The sequence below is a fragment of the Echinops telfairi genome, unplaced genomic scaffold, assembly GCF_000313985.2.
Source record: "Echinops telfairi isolate 266 unplaced genomic scaffold, ASM31398v2 ScPeMD7_7458;HRSCAF=8496, whole genome shotgun sequence".
NCBI lineage: Eukaryota > Metazoa > Chordata > Mammalia > Afrosoricida > Tenrecidae > Echinops > Echinops telfairi.
Window position 1 is genome coordinate 13,352,256 of NW_022111358.1, and position 19,089 is coordinate 13,371,344.

General features: G+C 36.8%; 1 protein-coding gene across 9 annotated transcripts in view; it reads left to right on the forward strand.

Moving 5' to 3' along the window:
* BCAS3 (BCAS3 microtubule associated cell migration factor) overlaps positions 1–19,089 on the forward strand; it is a 550,239-nt gene that overhangs the window by 217,976 nt on the left and 313,174 nt on the right. For all 9 annotated transcript variants that reach the window (XM_045299618.1, XM_030888097.2, XM_004706992.3 and 6 more), the window contains 3 exons: positions 7,138–7,262; positions 10,027–10,192; positions 12,195–12,295. In XM_045299618.1, the coding sequence (XP_045155553.1) occupies positions 7,138–7,262; positions 10,027–10,192; positions 12,195–12,295 (392 nt within the window). The remainder of the gene's footprint in view (positions 1–7,137; positions 7,263–10,026; positions 10,193–12,194; positions 12,296–19,089) is intronic.

Sequence of the window (19,089 nt, forward strand, 5' to 3'; positions counted from 1 at the left end):
TAAGTGAAGATAGTTGCAGCACTTGCCTCATAGGCCCATGGTGATAATTAAATTTATATATGTATATGTAGGTATATTTAAATTATTCAGAATGGTGTCTGGCACGTAGTGTTCAATAATTGTTAATTAACTACAACTGTTTCGCGCTTTTTCTTTCACTTTTTTGTTTTATAGAAGAAAAAGAGTATACTATTTTTTAAAGGGGGGAAAAACCTCTTTCATTTAGATTGTGGATTTTATGCTAGAATATATGAACTAGAAGAAAATTTGGAGGAATGTAAGGGATATCAGATTTGCAGATTTGGTCAAACTACTTAAGACGTGTTCTGTCCTTAGATGTGCAATTCTCCTAACTGCTACTGAGAACTGTTCTCTCTAGGAAAAAGAAACCATATTTTCTCTTTTGGACAAAGTGAAACATAGCTTTTCTTTAAGGTAGATTTTATCTTGCTATAAATTAATTTCAGTGTCCGTATACTGTACGAACATCTGAACATGTCATTATCAGGGAAGACTAAAGTATCATAAAAACAAAAGAACAGAGAAATTTCTTCCTTGAAAATGTAGCAGCATTGTGAGGACCCCTACTACAAAACCATCTTAAGTAAATTCGTGCCACCGATGAGAATAAATTCCATGCAAACCAATTTAATCTCTCTAGTTTATATTAACCAAATTTCTACCTAGTACACCAAATAGCTATATGGATCTTACTTGCACTAACAGTAAGGGGTTGATTTTTAAATGACAGTCAACATATGACAATATCCTTTGTAGACTAAATTTAGGACAAATTAGATAAAATAAGGATAAATTCCTTAATCTGAGTACAAAGAAAAGACTTTTAGTATGCTAATAAAGATCGAAGTCTTAGCATGGGAATAAAGACGGAATAACAAATGTTGCATGCTAAATGAGAAAAGCCCATTCCTTCAACAGCTTGTGTGCTCCTTAAGCAAAAGCACTTGTCAACTAGAAATGATTTGAGGTTGAAACAAGATTAAAAGAGCCAGATTAAAGAAAGGGATCTATGAAATATAGTAGACTTTTAAATCATTGCCTGTCTTTTAGAAGACTGCTTTGTGGTTTGTTTGATGCCATCGTTAGCTCACAAGAAACCCGTTTCTAGTCACTTATACTAGACTAAAAAGTCCTCCTTTAAAATACGTTACTTCACTAGTGGTGCATGTTTTTTCCATTAAGATCTTAATGAAACCTCAAATTAAGGCAGCAAAATGAATATAAATTTGACAACTTCTTCCATGTTGTTTATAAGAGCGCCTTTGTTTTAATAGTTTTTGTTACACTTTTCTATGATATTTAGTTTGTTTTTATTTATGAAATTATGGACCATTCTTAAATTAGAATGTTTTTAGTACTTCTGGTTATAAGGTTATACATGTATGTGGATACGAGTGAAATTTTTACAGCTCTACTTTAAATGTACATTTTACACAAATATTTTTATTACGTTTTGAGGTTGCAACATTCTTAAATTTTTATATTTGGTAGATGATGATTTCTAGTAGTTTGGTGTTTGTTTTAATTAAACTAGCTTTGTTCTTTAAATTCATACAGGTTTAGATGAGCTAATTTTAAAATATTCCCTTTTTATCAGCAAAAGTAAGTGGGAAAAACTTAATTGGAATAAAATGTATTTGAGAGTTAAGCATATAGGTCATCAATGACATTCTAGTTATTTTAAGCACTCCAGTATAATATGTCATTGATGTTAGTTTTAATAATATTTACATTTCAATGACTTTAAACATTTTAAAATAATTATACCTCCAATATACTTTTTCAAATAGAGATTTAAATACAAATGATTCCAATATTAATGAATTCAATTTTGTTTGAAATATTATAGAAATAACAAGTATTTACTGTGCTCCTTTGCATATGGTGTTAAAGCCTCTGCTATTTTTTAATTGGTCATCAAAAGTAAAAAATATGTACATGACATTATGGACAAAAATATCCATTTGAGTATATTCCTTACTCGGAAAGTATCTTTTCATTAAATGAGATTAATTTCAAATAAGAATGAAAACTTATGTATCAAATTACATTTGGCATTTATCTAGCATTCTTTAAGAATGCTTGATCCATCTGAGGAGCCTTTAAAAAGTTCATACAAAATGAAATTAGAAGATAGTGGAATTTTCCCACAACTTTTTTGAAGCCTGCTTTTGTACATAAGTAATTCCTGTAAACCTGCTCTCTTGAAAATGTTTAACATTTGGAAGATAGTATCTATGTTGAGGTGAAGCTTATCTGTAAAGTTTATATGAGCTTGTTAAATCTTTATAAATAATTTTTGTAAATCTTTTAAAATCGATTATTAATATCTTGGTTTTTTATAATACTTTCAGTTTCCCTGCTTCGGTCTTATTTTAGAAAATGAACTTCAAAGGGAGTGAATCCTCTAATTTTTTTAAAAGCTTAACCACAGTGAAAATATTAAGAAAAAAGTTTTCCTTTAACAGGGAGACATAATACCACCTGTCCTTTTTGCATCAATTTTCAGCTGAAATAATGACTGCATGTGGGTTTTAGAAAAGAAAAAAAACGGTGCTTCTGACTCATGTTCCTCCTTCGATGTTTGTGTCCTAAACACGACACACTACTGCGTTGCTGCTTTTCAGTTCATCTACAGACATGACATGCACATCCTGCTCTACGGCACATAGAAAACTTACCCCAATGAAGACCCTTGTCCCCATTATTTTTAAGCAGATCTTGTTAGAGCTGCAATTTTATTCCTGTTTGCAGTGGATGTGCATTATGTGACGCAGTAACAGTGGGGGGAAGGTGGGAAACATCAGTTGTTCTTTTAAGTATTTTTAAAGACCTAGTAATGTTTATTGATAATCCTCTAACTTCTGATGTTAGTGAAAATGATTGCATTGGCTTAGTTAGGAATGCCTTCCTCATAAGTAATAAAAAGGACTTAAACTTCTGGTTTTTAATTTAGCACTTTATTTGTTTATATGTTTGTTTTCTGGTTAAGTGAATATGACATTTTATGCTGATTATTTTGTCTGATACTGAGAAAATTTTGATTCTACTTCCCTATTACACTTTATTCGAAAGCTAGGAAAATGTTTCTTTTAATTTTGAACATAGGATATCAATCATATATCTAGAGGTTGAGGGGGAGTCAAAAGGTTCTTATCAGGAGTTTATTTTATTTTCATGTAAAACCATTTAAAAATTCATCAATTAAATTTCTGGATCCCAAATAAGTTTCAGTGATAACTTTTATTATTGTATTATTAAATGAATAATAAATGAGGGAAGGCCTCTAAATATCCAAAGGAATTCATAAGTTTGCAAACGTTTTGTATGAGGATATTAAGGGGCATCAGAGAACAAAAGAATTGGTTGAGAACAGGAAAGAAAAAGGGTTATTATTGGAATACTTTCCCAAAGCGATTGATAGAAATCACAGAAAGACTTTTCACAGTAAGAAAACACGATTTATGTGATTACTTTTTTCTTTCAACTTTATATAAGCATTTTTGGCCAATAAATGGTTAATTTGAAAACGAAATTTGGGGGACATTGAAATAGAAATTTGAAATAGAATTATCAAGTTCGTATTCAATAATTTCCCTGATTCACACTCTCAAAGGCCATTCTTCTTTCCCTGACTTCCTGGACTTGATCTTTTCCAAACTTGGGGTACCGGGGGTGAATTGATAAAAGTAAACATTTCTCCCTTTGGGTTAATTGAGTAGAAAATATGAAGGTGCTTCAAAAAAATGTAAAATGGAATTAAAAGATTATGGAATTTTCCCACAAATTTTTAAGAAATGTTTCCATTTTGCATAAACATTGTGAATATCCCAATGTGTGTTTGATGACAGAGAAACGTGAGCTCAAGAAGTTCACCAAATAGGCGTCATACTCAGGAAACATGGCATGTAGCATGCAGCAAAGTTAGTTGCAGGAATGAAGAGCCTTTTGACTGCTTGATTACTTATTAAACATACTTTTTTACTATTGAGATTATTAATTCCCTATCAGAAGAAAAAAGTATGGGAATAGTAATGACAATTCTTTACATTTAGCATAGAATACTTAATTACCTTCAGGATCTCTATGAGTTGCTGTTGGTTGCCAGCCAACCACAAAGCAAGTTTTATTATTTCATTGATATTTTTTTATTTGTGTGTTCAAAAACTGAGTTAAGTCCAACACTATAAAAGTGTAACCAATTTTTGCTTTGGCCATTGAGTGACTGATAATTCTGTAAGCTAATAAATGTGTTTTTATGTTCAAAGATTTAAGTCAGTGTCTTATCTCATTTCTGCTTATTATTATATTTGAAAGGTGGCCACTCAGTCCAGTAATAACTATCTTTTAAGCCAATGTAGGATGCACAATTTAGAGAAACTATATTTTCTCTTAAGAATTGGAATACCTAGTTGTTTTCTATCTTGTTGCTTACCACATGATGTAAACACAAGCAAAAATAGCATCCAGTATTTTGCAAAGATCTTTGAGTTTCTTTTTTCTTAAGAGTCTGGTTATAGATTTTATTCCGGTGAGTCTTAATTTGTATATTCTCAGTATCATTCTTTGTTCCCTGATGGTTTTTTCTAATATCAGGAGCTGTTTGAATAAAAGCACATAGTCACACCATTAAAAGACCTTTTAAAAAAAATTCTAGAATGGCATCCTCCCTCCCCCTCTCAACCTTCCCAAACCCACCAGGGTTGAAAATGACTACTGGAAATTCAAAGCCGCCAGCCTACAGGGATTTTTCAGCTTAATAATCTTAGTTCAGTGTTGGAAATAAAGGTTTTGAAGGAAAATTACATTCTAAGACAATCCAACAGAGAGCATCATAACTAGATTGAACAATTCTGAGATCATTAGCCTAGATTTTTGTTGTGTGGAGAGGAGTTTTCTTTTCGGAGTTAAGTTGCTGCTGTTGAGGGGGATGAAACTCTGAAGGGAAAGTTTTTGTAGAACTTGATTAATTTTCTTCACAAAACTCCACATATTACCCCTACTCCCCCCATGTCTTCATTTCCTGCCAGTTTAGGGCTCTATCTGTACTGGTATTTTAGGCATGGGTGTGGTTTGTTTGGGGATTGGTCTAACAGTGTGCATTACTGAAGACTTAGGACAGAGGGGAGACCAAAGAGATCGGTCAAAATGGTTGTGTTATACATTTCTTGCTTTCTCTGGAGCAGTGGTTCTCAACCTTCCTAATGCTGCCACCCTTTAATACAGTTCCTTGTATGTGGTGACCCCCAACCATAAAATGATTTTTGTTGCTTCTCCATAACGGTATTTTTGCTACTGTTATGAATCGTCGTGTAAATATCTGATATGCAGGATGTATTTTCATTGTTACAAATTGAACATAATTAAACATAATTAAAGCATAGTGATTAATCACAAACCAATATGTAATTATATTGGGAAATATTTATGTGTTTTCCGATGGTCTTAGACGACTCCTGTGAAAGGGTTGTTCAATCCCCATAGGGGTCACGACCCATAGGTTGAGAATCACTGCTCTAGAGCGAAGACATTATAACAGATGGCTTAGGAAGTCAGATATGTGAAAGACTATTTCTAATGTCTTAAAGACCAGGGAAGAAGGTTATCATAGCACATTTAGATTGTCCAAACATTAGGTGACAACAATCACACACACACACACACACACACACACACACACACACAAATTGACACTTGTTGAGAGTACAGTGACAAGGGAAGACACTGCCCTGAGAGGGTTACAAGCTTTCTGTCCTTCCGTTACTTGATCTTGCATCAGAAACTGATGGAGGGTTTACTCTAACAGAGATTAGGACCCTCATCTCAGAGTTGTTAATTCAGTAGGATTAAGGTAGGGTCTGAGTATTTGCCTATGTAAATAGTTCCTAAGTGGTATTGCTAGCCAAGGGCTACACTTGAGAACCAATGCAGTATGATAATTCTTTAAAATAACCCTATGTGACCAACGTAACTGCCTTTATTTTACATATTAGTATTCGGAGCGCTGAGTAGTTAAATGATCAAAGTCACACCACTAGTAAGTAACAGGCCTGGAATTCAGATTCCTTTTTCTTCTGGCTCCAAAAAGCAGTCTTTTTCCTTCCCACTACTTTTTAAAAGATTGAGCGTCAAAGGGAAGTGAGCCCACAAGGTGTAGAACTGCTGATGCTGTGTGGGAACCTCAGAGCCCTACTGCCCATTGTGTCCCACTTGGCCAGTGCACAGGGTGGCTGTTTTCTGGTCTATGAATGAGAGGAAGTAATCTCATTTATTTATGTTGGTTGATAAAGTCACTGATGAGCTATAGTAGAGCCCTTGATAAGTCCGAAGTGAAGACAGGTACGGAACTCAAAAGAACAAGAAAGGTTGGTTTTCCATATCAAGACTATGAAAACTGATTCAGAGAAACAAAAACAAAAAAACCGTAAAGAAGTACATTTTGTGGTAGTTATTTGAAATAACAGCAATTACTGAACATGCCCTAAAACATAGGAGAAACAAAGGATTTACATAGGAGAGGCTTTTTAGACATAGGCTGTTGTCATTTATTTCTGCTATACTCTTTTCTCTGATCAGCAACAATCTTATCATTTTCATAGATGCAAGAAACAAAATAACAACTATGAGATTTGGTACCTAAGATCTTCTTTCCATGCGTTAATTCTGTATAATCTTATGACTGAAAGAATTTTCACGGTTTATTCTGTCATCTGATGGTTTCATACATTCTGTCTCCATTCACTTGTATTGTTGGTCTCACGTTATATATACGTATTTAAATCAAATCATAAACTGTTTTGTTGTTATGAGATGCTCAGACTGGTTCTGTTACTCCATCTTGAAATGCCCAGGGGCATTTTAGCCATCTGAAAAGTGATTTGGATTTCACTAGCACATATCTCAAAGAGAAGTTATTTTTTTGTGTGTTCAAGACTCTGGAACTGTCAATTAATTTTAGTGGTATATCAGAACATGATCACATATCGTCAGGCAAAATAAAATGCATGTTAGCATTGGAGGTGGGATTTTAGGGGTGGGGTTTAAAAGAGAATCTGCCATTAGCTTGGAGATTGATTTCACCATGTTAATTTTTCACTATCATTTTATTTTTTAAAGCAAAGTTAAACCACCTCCTCAAATTTCACCCAGCAAATCAGTGGGCGGAGAATTTTGCGTGGCTGCTATCTTTGGAACATCCAGATCATGGTTTGCAAATAATGCAGGTCTTAAAAGAGAAAAAGGTATGTGTTTTTTATTGAAGTTGAAATTTACCTGACGTAATTTTTGCTTCTTGGAGCACATTGCTAGCAGATATCCTTTGAATAGCCTCGGACCCAACAATGTGGAGCTCGATTTTTATTTTCAATTATTATGTCACTTCCGGGCTACGTAAGCCTGGTTAAGAAGGAGAGCCATCTCCTTACTATTAACCGTGGACTGAGTTACCGACAAGTGTGCAGGTGCTCTCAACAGTACACGTAAGCTTTTATCTTTTTATAAGCCAATATCGTACTATTATCTTATTAAAGCTTTACAATAATTCCTTGACGTATGAAGAGGAAAACCCTCATTTACCCCTATTTTAGAGATGAGAAACTTGAGATTAACAAGCTTAAATATGTTTGCTAAAGCACTATTTAGTGGGTAGTGGAATCAGAGTTAGATCCCTGGTCTTCTAATGCTAAATCCTGCCTTTAATCAACAAGAACAACTCTGATGTTCTTGTTTGCAAATTAAAGGAGAAAAACAGACTGTGGTCGAGAAAGAAGGGACATTTTTTGAGGTTATTATTGTTCCTTTGGATTGATAAATACTCCTTACTTAGCAACTATCTTTTAATCTGATATTTCTTCACATTTACATTATAATTTTAAAAAATCTAATAAAACTTACAGTATAAAAATATTACAATAGAGAAAAAAATCTATCCAACTATTTTGTACATTAAGAATCATCTAAACATTGAAGTACACAGCAGAACTAATGCTGGTAGGGGTTAAAGTTTATGTGTAACCTTGGCCCAAGGTTTCCAGTGGTTTGACTGTTATGTAATGATGAAATTTGGCTGTAAGAAATGATGTAGTCTATCCGGCTGGACTGGAGGAGGTGCACTGGCACAGATAGGAACTGGAAATATAGTGAACCCAGCACAGATGAGCCCCCCAGGAGCAGTGGAGAGAGTGGTGATAGTGGGAGGGTGGAGGGAAGGTGAGGGAGAAAGGGGGACAGAGGACAAGGTCTGCATGTGGCTTCCTCCCTGGGGGACGGACAGCGGAGAAGTGGGTGAGGGAATCGTGGGATGGGGTAAGATATGATAAAATAATAATAAATTATAAATTATCGGGCGGAGAGAGAGGGAAAAATGAGCTGACACCAGGGGCTGAAGTGGAAAGTGGGTGTCGTACGAATGATGAAGTCAACATATGTACCAAAGTGCTGGACATAGATGACGTATGTACAGATTGTGATGAGTGGTATGAGCCCCTAATAAAATGATTATTTAAAAAAAAGAAATGATGTAGTCATCTTCCATTTTTTGACCTGATGTGATCATCTAACATTTTCCCAACATGCTAACTTTCACATAATGATCTGTTCTTTGGAACCTAACCATGTTGACGTGAGTAATAGGTATATTTTGCTTGCTGGTTTGTTTTTATTCCTGCTTTGATCACCAGAGTCAAGGCCTAAAATGTTTATGCAATTCCTGTTTTAATAGACAAGTGGTCATTGTCTATACAGATTCATAGATCTACTCTCACAGACGGGTGTATAATTTTGAATGTTAAACAGTTCCCCTCCCTGTTTTGGTCTAATTGAAGTAGGGCACAAACTGGTTTGTTAGCAGGGCACTTCTCTGACTAGTTCCACGGCTGCATTGTTCTTGGCAAAATGACTCTCCTTTGTACTTCACACTGGCAGCCAGACATCAGCCCTTTCCATTCTTATCGCCTTTCAGTGACCCTGTCGATGGAAAGCCGATCTCAGGTACAGCAGGTTTCTTACCTAAGTGGGAGAGGACAAGTACAGTATGCAAGCCTTCCATTCCCTTATCCCATCTTTATTTTTCTGTTGCCTCCTCAGCTTTAGTGATGCTATCGAAAGGACTTTTTGTTGCTAGTTAAAACCTTCTGTGAAGCTCGATTTCAAATGCTTCTCCCTTCTGTTCTAATTACCCTTTTAACTTGCCACTCTTTTATATTCCCTTGGCTGGTCATTAGCCATTTTCTCAAATCAGCTGTAATTGATTCAGCTGGCATAGCGATAAGGTGACCCACCCAACATTCATGAGTGATTTTATATGTTCCTGCGTTTACTATAAAATCTGAGATATAGTACAAAACCTGTTTTTGTAGTTAAGACATGTGTGTGCCTTATAAAGTCATTTGATTAGATCCATATTCAGGAACTGATCTCTCAAAAGTATGACCAGTCTTCATTTGCTTTTCAGGGGTGAGGCAGACAGTGATCCCATTGAAAGAAAGGAAATAAGAGGGGTTGGGGAAAGATCACATTTTTCTTTGTTTATTTTTATCTAGAAACTTAAAAGGTAAAGTTTTCTAAGGGAGAGATGAAAAATAAGGCTGATTTGGGAATACGGGAAGCCTACGTGTAGTATTTCCGCTATAACTAAAGCTTAATCCATATAGCATCGCCTTTCTTGTCCCAGCTAGCATTATTTGCATAATTACATTACAGAGAAATACAAAAGACTAAAACCCTTGGTAAACACTATTAGGAATTTGGATATATTTACATTCTTTAGGAAAGAATTGGTTTAAGATTTGGAAGTATTTTGAGAATAATAGAGATTTTGAAATCCTTTAGCATCTACGTCGACTGGACAACCATTGGGCGAAAAGCAGGCACCGTGTGAAAAATTCCTTGCCACCTTACTTCTCTGAGCAGCCTCAATGGCCGACTGACAAAGCTGTTAACTTGTGAAGATGATAGGGCTCCTTTTGCTGCCCTCTCACAGCCAGCCTCTGCTTCTTTTTCTTGCAGATCAGTCAAAACAAGTCATAGTTGAATCTCTGTACATTATCAGCTGCTATGGGACCTTAGTGGAACACATGATGGAGCCACGGCCCCTAAGTACGGCCCCTAAGATTAGTGATGACACGCCACTGGAAATGATGACGTCACCTCGGGCCAGCTGGACTCTGGTCAGGTAGTGTCTCCTATTTTTGTTTTTTCTTAACCACTTCATTGCCCACTGTGTCTCCAGTGCTTCTTGAGGCATAAAGTATTAAAGGCACACCATTTTATAAGTTTTGATGTGTACATGCCTCTAACACCATTCCTGCAGTCAATTTACCATATATACTCAAGTATAAGCTGACCCAATATCAGCTGGGGCACCTAATTTTACCACAAAAACTGCATTTAAAATGTGCTGAAAAACTCATCTTATACACAAATATATATGGTAATAAGCATTCATCACCCACAAAATTTTCCTGATACCCTTTTGTATTCTCTTACCTTGAGTCCCAAGCAGTCACCAATCTTCTATTATTTATCACTAGAAATGTCTTTGCATTTTCTGGAGTGTTGTATAAATGGACATTTGTATGTGTGTCCTTTAAAATGTAGTTTCACAAGTTTGTGCACTCGTCAGCACCATCAGTTTTGGAACATTTTCATCGTCCCCCAATGGGCTGAAGCGCAGGAACAATTGTGAGGATGGTGCAGGAGCGGCAGTGTACTGTCTCTTGTGCAGGAGATCACTATGGGGCGGGACAAACTTGATGGCCCCAACAGAGCATTAGTGCAGCAGCTCCCTTCCCAGTGCCATCCCTCCCGCTCTTGGCCATAGCACTTCGGTGCTCTGCCTCTGGTTCTTCTGTGCTAGTCACGGTAGCGCATACAATATGTGACTGTGTTTTCTCTCCACATGATGTCATGTTTTTAAGGTTCATCCATGTTGTAGTATGTGTCAAAGAGTCCATCCGTCAGTCATTTTTATACTCCATTTTACAGACGCACTTTGTTTATCCGTTCTGTTGATGGGCATCTGGGTTGTCTCCTCCTTTGACTATCCAGAACAGTGCTGCTATCCACATTTGCCTTTAAGCTTTGAAACAAGCATGTTTTCCATTTCTGTGACTACACATCTAGGAAATTACCTCCCTTTGAAATTTTTTTAATCCCTTGCTTTTTTTGTATTATTTTCCCTTCGACTTGTTTATCGGTTCCTCAGTGATTCCCTCAATTTTCAGCTTCATGTTCACTCAAAATACGAGGTAGCAGTGAAACAGCCATTAAGCGGGGTGTGGTGTGTGTCATATAAATAGATTGTATGACTTTCCTTTAAAGTCATTCCTCAAGATACAATGGGTAAGTACGGTAGAGATGTTTGTTAAGAATCAGTCCTTCCCAAAGTGCATAATGATTAGAATCTTTACAAGCTAGCACAAAGAGGGGAAAGTAAAACCTGGAAATAGCTCAAGCTACAGTGCATTGTCCAGGAGCGACAGAAAAATTGTCCCTGACATGTATGGACGGAAACAGACAAAAATGGATATGAAAACGATCCCTCTGCTTTTGACATCTTAAAATATTCTTATATTGATTTTTAGAGGCTCCAGCATTCTTTACTGCTTTATGGCTTTGGAATTGATCTAATCAATATCTGATTTATCAAGCCATTTAGGAGTGAGTAAATCTAATTAAAATTCCAGCACCATCGTTGTTGAAATGGATGGCTTAATTTGGAACTCAGATGCTAATTAGGTCTATAATAAGTCATCTATTTACACAACTGAAGGCTTAAACTTTTATTTTTTACTAGCATTATTTTCTTTAAAACTATGCGTGGGTTCTGAAAAGACATTTTAACAATGGTCAAAACTTAGGTAAAATTAGTTGCTTACGTGTAACATTTCAATTCTACATATTCTGTCCAATTTTCCAACTGTCTTTTTCCTATTGGAGAATCTTCTACGCGTAGGTTAATATTGACTGCCTGTAATTTATCTGACTCACTGCCATCTTTTTATTCTCCTTAAACAGATGGCCTCGTGTTTCAGGTTTCAGCACTCCAATAAGTTCATTTTAAAGATTACACAGATAGTGTGAGTTTATATCAGTATCTATAAGTGATGACAGTGTTTGTGATTTACATCCCCTCTATTAAGCTTAAATATTAATATGCTCTGCTGTTTCCTTAGAACCCCTCAATGGAATGAATTGCAACCACCATTTAACGCAAACCACCCTCTGCTCCTCGCTGCAGACGCAGTACAGTATTACCAGTTCCTGCTTTCTGGCTGTAAGTAGTTCTGATTGTTTTTTACCTTCCATATGGTATCTTTGGTTTTCATCTTAACATGCTGACTTTTAAAGCATCCATGTACATTAGCACTGTCCAGAGGCCAAAGGCCTTGACCAGTCAGACTCAGGCAAGTAAAATATTTAAAACAAATGTAAACCATGAGCTTTAGCGCGTGTTAAAAATACCTTGTGGTTGCTCATATGTCCAGTAATGATATAGATAAGTTGGTTGGGAATACTTGATGGGATGAAAAATAAAATTGAGAATACGGGTATATAATAAGTAGTTTCTAACACAAGAAAAACCTGAGGTGAGAACTGCTCACTGAAAACTTGCAGGCGGGATGTTTATTTTATAGAATTTTACTCGCAATAATGAATGTAGTAATGATCGCTAAAGAATCTTTTATCCAGTTTTTTAAATTTGTATGTTTATCTGTTGAATTATCTAAGCTCTAGTTAGGAAAAATTCAGCCAGGTTTTTTGTTTGTTTGTTTTTTGTCTTTACAAAAACTTACCTTGAGCTAGATGTAACATTCTTCTATATGGGATATAAAAGATAATATTGAAAGACAATATTGATTATCTAGCATGTGGTCCTAGAATTAACAGTATTTTGCAATTAATTCTGTTTTTAAGAATGGACTGGTGAGGGAAACAAATGTACAAAAGTGCTTGACACAATGGATGTATGTGTGGATTGTGATAAGAATGTACAAGCCCCCAATAAAATGATTTAACTATTAGAAAAAAGAATGGACTGGAACCTTAATATAACTTGATGACTTAAATATTGCATCGTTTTCATGAATTTACCCAAATGCAACATTGACATGGTTCTCAAGGGCTTGTTTTTGAATCATTTTATTGGGGCTCGTACAACTCTTACCACATCCATCATCCATCCATTGGATCAAGTGCATTTGTACATTTGTTGCCATCATCATTCTCAGAACATTTGCTTTCTGCTTGAGCCCTTGATATCAGCTCCTCATTTTTTTCTCCTCCCTCCCCATATCCCCCTCCATCATGAACCCTTGATAATTTATAAATTATTGTTTTGTCATATCTTACACTGTCCGACATCTCCCTTCACCCTTTTTTCTGTTGTCCATCCCCCTTTTCAAGGGGTTTTGTTGTTTTCAACTACTGCTATGTTTTCTGTCTGTATTATCAAACATGAATTGAAAGTGTTCTCTAACAATTATATGTAATGGTTATAATGTGATATACTACACTAGAAAGATATGAACTAGAAAGATAAAATTCTCTAGAAGTAAGAAACCCAATAATTGAGTGCAGATACCAGTAGGATTAGGGCATGGTGGGGGGAGAAAAGGGGAATCGATCACAAGGATCAATCTAGAACCCCCTCCCAGGGGGACGAATAATGGAAAAGTGGGTGAGGGGCAACAGAGGATGATGTAAGATATGGAAATAATAATCTATAACGTATCAAGAGTTCGTGAGGGAGGGTGGGGAGGGGGAAGAAATGGGGAGTTGATATCAGGGGCTCAAGTGGGAAGAGAATGCTTTGAAAATGATGATGGCAGCATATGTGCAAATGTGCTTGACACACTGGAGGAATGTATAGATAGTGATAAGAGATGTAAGAGCCACCAATAAAAGTATTTTAAAAAAAGGAAAAGAAACTCAAAAATTGTAATAATCAACGATTCAACTCTGTCATTCAGTTAAATTCACTGATTATTCCAGCATATATTTAATAAGTGTCAGACATTGTGATTTAAAGATAAATTGTGTATTACATCTGCCCTCAGCAAACTAATTTAGGAGTCGGTCATTTACTAAAAGAAATAAAATAAAATGGGCTAGGTGCATCAGTGAACCATGAGAGCAATGACTTAAGTCACCAAGAGGTCCACTGAGGCTTAAAGGACTAATTGGATTTCATCAGATAAAGAACAAGGAGGAATTAATTGCTTTTCAGAGACATGTAAGGAGAAGGTAGAGTTGGAATGGTATCTTAGAAATAGAGACCTAGAACTTGATTCTATAGGCCATGGGTCCTCAGACTGGTTCAAGAAGCAGAATGCATAGAATTGTTTACAGTCCAGATTACCTTAACATCTATGTAATGATAGTTTAATACCCCTCTCCCAAATTCAAAACTTATATAGGCCATTAAAAGGGACAAAAATAACCTCTCAAAGGGGGGGACAAATATAACTAAGGGCTGAGTTAACCATAGTTGACTCTCGGGTTTATTGTTTGTCTTGTATTGTGTTAGGTGTGTGTAGTAAACTAACAGAAGTGCCAAATATTTAAGACTGCAGCTGTCTCTACCCCTTTATTTTTGTGTGTTGATAAAGTCAGCAGATTGGGGTGGTTTTCCTTTTGCTTCTCTGAATACGTCTGATTAAGTCTGAGAGCAACCAGAGTCTCAGACACGCCTCAGACCATCACACTCAAGCCAGTCACATTCATGTTTTTGTTTTCTGTGCCTTTTGTGTGTTTTCTGCGAATCAAAAAGTTCTGTGTATATTGTATTAATTTAAAAGTTCGAAATACTGTGAAAATTACACAGATACCTGAAGGATGCATTTCAAGAAAATGGCTCTCAGAGAGTTGCTGTATGCAGTGTGGCCTCAATCTTTGAATTTGTAAAAAGTGCAGTAAAATGCAGTGCAATCCAACACGGCATGGCTGTATAAAACAGAACGTTTAAGGTGTCATTTTGTACCTTGTTTCGTATCTCAGAAGTGCACATTGGGACTTTAATATGATTTTCAAGCTTTGAATGTTCAGGATTCATCATAGAATTCTGAGTATGACTTGTTTTGTAATATCTGTTCTCTAAGTGACGGAAATACTGAGTATAGCTACTCAGCTTTCTCTTATCCTTTTAACTATAGCGTCTTTACATTAGGGGTAGCAACACTGAATTAGCCAGGATTTTCAAATCAAGGCTAGTTGCATAAAGTAGAGACACATATTAAAGCAGGCTGTATAATCGGCAGTCCTGCACATGCCAATATTTCACCATGACCGAAGCAATTGAATATGTAAAACATAGACATCTGGCTCAGAGGAGTAAAAGCCTGAAGGACAATTTGTAAAAGCGGTGCTCATGCCAGTCTAGAGAGAATGCCTTTACCTGCCCATTGGTACACCCTTTCTGCAAGTTAGAGCCTAGGCAGAAGTCATTATTCTCTCATGTCTGTTCAGTTCTATCCATTGAAATAATTTGAATTGATATCTTGGCTCCTTAAAAGTATATTGTACCTAGTACCAAAAACTTTTTTGCTTTGCTTAATTAATCATATTGAAAATCACCTCATTTTTCAAGTTAAGAACTGTCTTGAAAATGATATTTCTAAAATTATTTTCAAATACAACTTTTCATAGTAGATTAGAAACTAGGGACCCTTCTAACTTTACTGCAAACTACACAGATTTTGTGAGCAATTTCTGTGGTTATTTTTAGATCTGAGGATGAAGTGAAGCAGATTTGTACAAACTCCGGAAATTATAATAATAGTAGACAATGAATGATATAAATGGAAATAGGAAAGAGACGTTGAGGGAAAAGAGAGGAGAGCAGGATGTTTAGCAAGGAATCCCTACTCCCCTCCCTGTAATCATAATAGATAAACTTCTAGTTGATAAACAAAGTTCTGTGTCTGTGGCAAAAGGTTGGATGGTGGGAGAGGAGGTAAAGGGGAGCCTGCAGTGAAAGCCTTCTAACCGGACTTCAAGGAGTCTTGGCAGTGCTATTTGGTAAGCATTAGATTGCTAACTGCAGATTGGTGGTTCACACCTACCAGCTGCTCCTTGGGAGAAAGATTCTAGCTGTTCTCATAAAGATTCAAATCTCAGAAATCCTCTCTAGCAGTGGTTCTCAACCTCCCTAGTGCAGCGACTCTTTCATACAGTTCCTCATGTTGTGGGGACTCCCCAGCCATAACACTATTTTCGTTGCTACTTCATTACTGCAGCTTTGCTACGGTTATGCTTCAGGCAACCCCTGTGAAAGGGTTGTTCGACCCCCAAAGGGGTTGCAACCCACAGGTTGAGAACCACTGCTCGGTCGGGTCACCAGCAAGCGGAATCTACTCTATGGCAGTGGATTTTTTGTGTGCTTGTTTATCCAACTTAAACATAAAGTAAGTAACTATCCCAAAGTTTGTTTTCCTAACTGGAGTCCCATTTCCGACCTTGTCTACTTGAGTGGCACTGCCAAGACTTAGCAACGCCATAGACAGGATCATGATGGAGTGCTCCAGATGACTTTTGCTCCTGTGTTGGACATATCAAGTTGTGCCTTTGAGTCGGGGGGAAATGGACAAATATTGACCAATTTCCTATGATTCATCCTAGTCAATCGATACATTTATATGTATAAGGAGAGTGTAATCTTGCTACATAGCTCAATAAACTAGGAAACATTTGAGAATCTAACATCCCAAAGTTGTTTTTTCTTGATCCTGAGAAATCATGGGAATGGTTTATAAAGAGATTAGATTATAACATAGCAGATTATTGATTTTTTTGTGCTAACACTGTTTTTTCCTTGAAATAGTCATTTTTTTGCTATAATTACCTTTTCTAACATAGGCATTTTATTTCAATACTTTCTTTCTCAAAAATTAACATTGTACCCGACCAACTCATATTACCAGCCTTTGGCTATAATCGCAAAACAGACAATACCTTTTTTTTTTTCTTTAGTCTGTTTTAGGGCGTTAGAAATTGTACATTTACAGTAAAGCTGGTTGGTTTGACCCAGGAAAGTTTTATTTTAGGGAAAACCCATTTTTCTTCTTTTTCTCATAGTTCATTTTACAGCAGCATTGTTTTAAAGTTGCTGCACTGGCTAGCTTTTTTTGCTATGTCAACTATTGGATTTCTTTGTTAGATAATCTATAGGATATGTCAGAAGTATTTATTGTATTCATAAGATTTTCGGTGGCTGATCGCTCAGAAGTGTAGTCTGTTCTGAGTCTGGAGCTTTGCTGAAACTTGTTCAACTTGGATGACCCTGCTGGCATTTGAGTTAGTGGTGACCTGGTTTCCATCATCACAGCCACCCCAGTACAACAAACCAATAGTATTGTATTGTACTGGACAGATCTGCTGCCACTGGAGAGCAAGGATGGCTCTTTGAAGACTAGGGTGCACCTGATCCAGGTCATGATGTTTCCCTTCACTTCATATGCATATGGAAGGTAAACAACGAGGAAGACTGGAGATGCATGTACATTATGGTGCTGGTGAAGAGTATTAGAAGTACCACGGGCTTTAGAAGAACATACACATCTGCCTTGGCAGGATGGCCAGGACAGCGAGACTTAGAGCATATCGTCAGGTGCTATCAGTTCCTAGGGAAGGACATCATGCTTAGTAGAAAGAGGGTCTGCAAAAAAAAAGAAGAGGAAGACCCTCAATGTGATGGATTGATCCAGTGACTGCAGGAGGCTCCAACATAACAACCTGTGAGAATGGTGCAGGAGAGGGCAGGGTTTATGCTGTTGTTCAGGACCAACTCAATGGCACCTAACAGCAACCAAATCATAAGCCTATACATAGAAATGCTTTATCCATATTCTACTTGGAGCACAATTGCTTTCTTCTACTTATCAAAGGCACCATAATAAAGGGGGACAGGGAGAATCTTACAGTAGGGTAAGCCAGAAAGTATTGATACTATGGTTCCATTAATATATATGTGGGATCTCAAAAGAGTAAACTTGGTGGTGTTGTGATCTATGTTGGGCTGCTAACTGCAAGGTTAGCAGTTCAAAACTTAACAGCTGGCTCCATGGGAGAAAGATAAGACTTTCTACTACCATAAAGATTCACAGCCTTCTAAACCCACCCGAGCAGTGCTATTCTGTCTCATAGGGTTGCATGAGTCACAGTTGACTCACTGGCAGTGACTGGGTGAGTTTTCAAATAATTGGACACCAGGCAATGAAGGCCAGAGCTTTATGAGAGATGGGAAGCAAAAGAGGTAAGCAGTATGGTTACTCTAAATTACTGCCTTGAAAGAGTTTTTTCTGTGCTATTGTCGCAGTGAAGGAGAGCCCAAGTGTGACCTGGAGGAATCCCTAATGTTCAGGAGAAAAGATTTGAGAGTCCCAGAAGACCAAGGAAAGGTGTCAGCAAATTATCATTAATTGTTTTTGTTAATAAAGTTTTAATAGAAAACAGCCACACCATTTCATTTACATATTTTAATTGTTTTAGATTTACCTGTTTTCTTTTGCCACTTTTGACCAATAACCACAGAGTTAAGTAATAGCGACAGATAGCACATGGCTGGAATCTGGAAACCTTTGCTCGCTGCCAACTTGCCAATTGCTGATGGACAGGATGGCAGAGTGGAGAGATAAGTAGTGAGAGAGGACTCGGAAGATCTGTAGGGGTCCCCTGGTTGCTATTGTTGTTAGGTGCCAGCGAGTCGGTTCTGAATGAATGCAACACTCATTGTTGCAGCTCCTGTGTTAATCCATCTTGTTGAAGGCCTTCCTCTTTTTCACCGTCTCTTTACTTTTCTAGGCATCATGTCAATCACCACCAAAACTGAGTAACAACCACCTGAAAGGTTTGCCGCACAGTGCCTGCTGTGCCCAGTGTCAAGTTTCATTGACATTCAACAGTTTTTGTAACTGTAGTTCTTATGTTCAAAAAGTTAAGTAGAAATCCAGTGGGGGTGGGATGGGGGGGAGTGGAAGACCCAAATAAATGTTTTAGATGGATGTCTGAAAAGAAAACTTGCACTGAGTCAGATAAGAGTTGATTCAAAATTGGAGAAAAGAAATATTACAT